General features: G+C 36.4%; 1 protein-coding gene across 1 annotated transcript; it reads right to left on the bottom strand.

Moving 5' to 3' along the window:
- Positions 1–1191: 1191 nt before the first annotated feature.
- Positions 1192–1989, bottom strand: LOC124368351. The gene has a single exon (XM_046825626.1). It carries the CDS (start codon positions 1987–1989, stop codon positions 1192–1194), a length of 798 nt encoding a protein of 265 aa, XP_046681582.1.
- Between the last annotated feature and the right edge of the window lie 4264 nt (positions 1990–6253).

Raw genomic sequence — 6253 nt, 5'->3', positions numbered from 1 at the left:
CTTGTTGCCCAGATCAAAGCAATGTATCAAAAAGTGTGCTCGTTGTAATTTAATCCGGTATAAGGTATGTCTAGTTCCATAGTAGAGTTTGCCTTGTTACCGCAATAAAGAAACAATATACATTTACACAGGTCTGAGAAGCCTATTTTGGTTCTACAGAGTCTGCTTTTGGTCATTTTAATTTACTTCCAATCTAAAGTATTTCTGCTCCCTCAGCCGAGCTTGCTTTATTCTCTCTTTCAATAACACATTATATACACATACAAACCTGTGAAGCCTATTTCAAGAAAAAACTAAGGAGGGTTTTATGATCTGTATTAAAAAATTATATAATTATGTTGTCTTCAATATCACTAATAATTATGGCAAATATTAAAATCTTTCCATAACAGAGAATTGTTTTGCAGTAGGCCTATTCCACGAACAGCGGCCTAATAAACATCTAAAATAAATCAAGAGTTATCATAAATTTTCGTTTCAACTAATAAGCGTATTTTTCGTATTAGGTAAGAAAATAACTCGATTAAAATCATTCAAGTGGAGTGTTGGAAAATTTTCAAACGTGATGAGTGGTGTTTATAAGAAGTAGGTATGTAAATCATATAATTACGTATAAATTCATTTGAACTTTTGGGTCTCTCGGCGTAATTTTCAACTTTGTGTCTTATTCTGCCTATAAATTCTCCACTTTTATTCAACGCTATCACAAAATATCATTTTGATTTTATAAATTCAATATTTATTCATCTATGTATTGACGTTTTTCACTCATAGTTTTGCACAAATGCCATTTAGATAGATAATTAGGAATCAATTTGTCACGTATTTATAATTTTCTAAAATAAATATTGAAAGCAAACGGAGATGATATTTATAAATATTCGCCTATAATTATTACTTGCTTCCTATCCCCCATGTTTGATAAATAATTCGAATTCGACACTTGAACCATTATGGAAATACATACGCGTATATGCAACACTTTCAAGTACTTTATTTTACAAATAAAACTCAACTTATAAATTAAAAGCTTATCGTTAATCTAAATAAATACTCGCTCAATTAAATTAATGTATTGTTACATGACGACACTGCATTTGTTTTTCACACGGCATTAAAATAGCTATAATAAATTATTTCTAAACATATGTTTTAACTAATGTTTATTTTGGTATTTTGGACGAATAAGTTCTAGGCTAAGCACACGTTGGAATAATGTTTATGTGTCTCATTTTCCTTGGGAAAAGGGCACCTCTTGATCTTTATCATCAGATAAGTCAGCATCAATACCAGTAGCATGAACACGTACAAGATCAGTTCAAGTATATAGGTCTGGCTCAGGAGGTAGTAGACACCGGCCACAGAGGCGATGGGTTGGTCTGGGAGGACCTTGAAGACACCGTCAATAGCCTGGACGATCTCCAGAGGACCTCCGAATGAGAGAGCCTGCAGGACGACCGTGTGTAGATGCAAGGATTGAGAAGAAAACCGGTAGCGAACACCAACGCTAATAAAAAGGCTATAGAGTGTCTGCCGGGTGTACATGATGATAGAGACGAAGACCAACCAGGTGAACACTGAGGAGCATGTAGGTTTTGCGGGCTTCTGGAATTTCAAGAGAGCGAGGACGCCGGTGGTCGTCATCGCGATTATCGCCAAATGAAGAGCTCCGTGGAATGTCTTCAGAGTCTTCCTGCGGATAGTCCGATGAACTCTGTAAGCCAGAGCAGAGTTGGTCACGAAATACACGGTGCCCATGATAATGAGCAGGTAAAGCCCGAGGTATTCCTTGCCGACTTTGGAGATCAAGGTGTGGCCCTCACAGTAGCGCATGGGCCATATAATTATCATCATTAGCATAATCAAACCCATCACCTGGGTGACGAGGAACACGTCGCTGAAAAGCCTGACATCCACTGACCTCCATGTTTTCTCCTCGGATCTAGAAAATGGATTTTTGCCCACAAATTTTGCATCCCTCGCACTCATCGTTACGTTAATAAACACCGACTATTTAGTTGAGAATGTGACAGCTATACTTAAACTAAAAACTAAACGTGTGGTTGTGGGTTAAACGTGGAACAACAATACCTGCGTTGTAAGAGTAAACAATACCCGCCACATGTTTACAAGCAAATGTTATTCACTAGTTTGAAACATATGGGAGCGAATGGGATCACAGACGTGAAAACAAATTAATGGAAATAGGCTTACAAAGAGTATTATTTAAAATAGTGTTTGTTAATGAAAATTGATAAGAAAAGTGCTGTCCACGGAGTAAGGGTACGAAAAAAGTAAAAAAGACACTCCGAATTCTATAGAGATCAGAGACATCTAGACAAAATATATTGTAATCTAGGTGAAGGAGTTATTCTTAATGTCTCATCAGGTGCACAATTGAGTTCACTAAGATGTTCAGACACGATCCTAAATGTCGGTAAAGCAAACAAGTTGTCTAAACATAACGCAGCTATGGTGGAAATGGTTCATTCAGTGTGAGTGTTGAGTTTACCTCGAGTTAATCTTCCTCTTAGTTGCAGCGTCTGAAATCTGATGCTGTCACAGCTTTTACCCCTGGAATCTGATATCATGTTTGTCTCATGAGGTAATGAAAGTTGGCAATGAAGAAGCCCAACCAAACAATCCGTATGAAGGCGACAGCGGAAAGATCGTGTCTTAAGCCGATTGGGTCAGGAGAAAATGGTTATGGGTATAATTAAACGATTACTTAAATCCAGTACCTTTTTATAAAGTTACGTAGAGAAATTTTACCAAGGTTCTCTAAATAGACACAATTTTTTCCGTCCTGAAGTTATTTTTACGCTCAGCCAAGAAACAACTATGAAAATATCACTGCACAAGTAATAAAGTATATTATATATATATATATATATATATATATATATATATATATATGGAATATTTACACGAATGCCATGAATTTTTACTACTATTTTTAGACTGTAAAGTAGCAAAATGTTTATGTTTCCTTGCAGTGTTCTAGCTAAGGAGCTGAGAGGTATTTTGCATTGTATTGGGCACACAACCTGGTTTTCGCGAAGTCGATTAATATTGTCTCCTATGACACAAATCTATCATTATTCGAACTATAGTTTTGTTTAAAATGGTAGGGTATTGATAACGGTTAAAATATAAAACATTAATATTTTTCTTAGATCCCATCCCTTATACCTTGACATATTCAAGACTAACAGATTCATAAATAATGACTCTCTATAACACCGATAAACGTTTTTATAAAAATACTTAAACTTTTAACCAAGTAATCGGTATTTATATTAGGTTTTAAATAGCATGAGATCATCTGTAGCGTAACCAATTTATTTACGTGTCTCGATCCAGTATATCAAGCTAAAAACATACGTGACATCAGAAAAAATAATATTTTTATATTTTAATCACAATGATACTCTTCCTATGATCTGTATTTAAACCTAAACTGACCGAGGATCTATTTCTTTTTTAGGATAAATTCCTTTAGAGATTCTAATGACACGCAGATTCTATGCGCTTAAAGAATGCAAATTGACTCTCTGCTGCTGGACTATTCCTGGTCCACCAGAGTGATTATTGGTTTTCTAGGATAATCGAAGATCGATTTATTTTTTTTTAGGATAAATTCCTTTAGATATTTTAAGAACACCCAGATTCTGTGCGCTTAAAGAATGCAAATTGAATCTCTGCTGCTGGACTGTTCCTGGTCCACCAGAGCGATGATTGGTTCCTAGGATGATCGAAGATCGATTTCTTTTTTTAGGATAAATTCCTTTAGAGATTTTAAGAACGGCCAGATTCTGTGCGCTTAAATAATGCAAATTGACTCTCTGCTGCCGGACTATTCCTGGTCCACCAGAGCGATGATTGACTCCTAGGCTGATCGAAGATCAAATTCTTTTTTAGGATAAATTCCTTTAGAGATTTTAAGAACGGCCAGATTCTGTGCGCTTAAATAATGCAAATTGACTCTCTGCTGCTGGACTATTCCTGGTCCACCAGAGTGATGATTGACTCGTAGGCTGATCGAAGATCAAATTCTTTTTTAGGATAAATTCCTTTAGAGATTTTAAGAACGGCCATATTCTGTGCGCTTAAATAATGCAAATTCACTCTCTGTTGCTGGACTATTCCTGGTCCACCAGAGTGATTATTGGTTTCTAGGATAATCGAAGATCGATTTCTTTTTTAGGATAAATTCCTTTAGATATTTTAAGAACACCCAGATTCTGTGCGCTTAAAGAATGCAAATTGAATCTCTGCTGCTGGACTATTCCTGGTCCACCAGAGTGATGATTGACTCCTAGGTTGATCGAAGATCAAATTCTTTTTTAGGATAAATTCCTTTAGAGATTTTAAGAACGGCCATATTCTGTGCGCTTAAATAATGCAAATTCACTCTCTGCTGCTGGACTATTCCTGGTCCACCAGAGTGATTATTGGTTTCTAGGATAATCGAAGATCGATTTCTTTTTTAGGATAAATTCCTTTAGATATTTTAAGAACGGCCATATTCTGTGCGCTTAAATAATGCAAATTCACTCTCTGCTGCTGGACTATTCCTGGTCCACCAGAGTGATGATTGGTTTCTAGGTTGATCGAAGATCGATTTCTTTTTTAGGATAAATTCCTTTAGAGATTTTAAGAACGGCCATATTCTGTGCGCTTAAATAATGCAAATTCACTCTCTGCTGCTGGACTATTCCTGGTCCACCAGAGTGATTATTGACTCTAGGATTGATCGAAGATCAAATTCTTTTTTAGGATAAATTCCTTTAGATATTTTAAGAACGGCCATATTCTGTGCGCTTAAATAATGCAAATTCACTCTCTGCTGCTGGACTATTCCTGGTCCACCAGAGCGATGATTGACTTGGTTGATAATCGAAGATCAAATTTCTTTTTTAGGATAAATTCCTTTAGAGATTTTAAGAACGGCCATATTCTGTGCGCTTAAATAATGCAAATTGACTCTCTGCTGCTGGACTATTCCTGGTCCACCAGAGTGATGATTGACTCGTAGGCTGATCGAAGATCAAATTCTTTTTTAGGATAAATTCCTTTAGAGATTTTAAGAACGGCCATTCTGTGCGCTTAAATAATGCAAATTCACTCTCTGCTGCTGGACTATTCCTGGTCCACCAGAGTGATTATTGGTTTCTAGGATAATCGAAGATCGATTTCTTTTTTAGGATAAATTCCTTTAGATATTTTAAGAACGGCCATATTCTGTGCGCTTAAATAATGCAAATTCACTCTCTGCTGCTGGACTATTCCTGGTCCACCAGAGTGATGATTGACTCCTAGGTTAATCGAAGATCAAATTCTTTTTTAGGATAAATTCCTTTAGAGATTTTAAGAACGGCCATATTCTGTGCGCTTAAATAATGCAAATTCACTCTCTGTTGCTGGACTATTCCTGGTCCACCAGAGTGATTATTGGTTTCTAGGATAATCGAAGATCGATTTCTTTTTTAGGATAAATTCCTTTAGATATTTTAAGAACACCCAGATTCTGTGCGCTTAAAGAATGCAAATTGAATCTCTGCTGCTGGACTATTCCTGGTCCACCAGAGTGATGATTGACTCCTAGGTTGATCGAAGATCAAATTCTTTTTTAGGACAAATTCCTTTCGATATTTTAAGAACGGCCAGATTCTGTGCGCTTAAATAATGCAAATTCACTCTCTGCTGCTGGACTATTCCTGGTCCACCAGAGTGATGATTGACTCGTAGGCTGATCGAAGATCAAATTCTTTTTTAGGATAAATTCCTTTAGAGATTTTAAGAACGGCCATATTCTGTGCGCTTAAATAATGCAAATTCACTCTCTGCTGCTGGAATATTCCTGGTCCACCAGAGTGATTATTGGTTTCTAGGATAATCGAAGATCGATTTCTTTTTTAGGATAAATTCCTTTAGATATTTTAAGAACGGCCATATTCTGTGCGCTTAAATAATGCAAATTCACTCTCTGCTGCTGGACTATTCCTGGTCCACCAGAGTGATGATTGACTCCTAGGTTAATCGAAGATCAAATTCTTTTTTAGGATAAATTCCTTTAGAGATTTTAAGAACGGCCATATTCTGTGCGCTTAAATAATGCAAATTCACTCTCTGCTGCTGGACTATTCCTGGTCCACCAGAGTGATTATTGGTTTCTAGGATAATCGAAGATCGATTTCTTTTTTAGGATAAATTCCTTTAGATATTTTAAGAACGGCCATATTCTGTGCGC

The sequence above is a fragment of the Homalodisca vitripennis genome, chromosome 8 (genome assembly GCF_021130785.1).
Source record: "Homalodisca vitripennis isolate AUS2020 chromosome 8, UT_GWSS_2.1, whole genome shotgun sequence".
Classification (NCBI taxonomy): domain Eukaryota; kingdom Metazoa; phylum Arthropoda; class Insecta; order Hemiptera; family Cicadellidae; genus Homalodisca; species Homalodisca vitripennis.
Note: the sequence above shows the minus strand (reverse complement) of the source record. Positions and strands in the feature narration are given on the sequence as shown.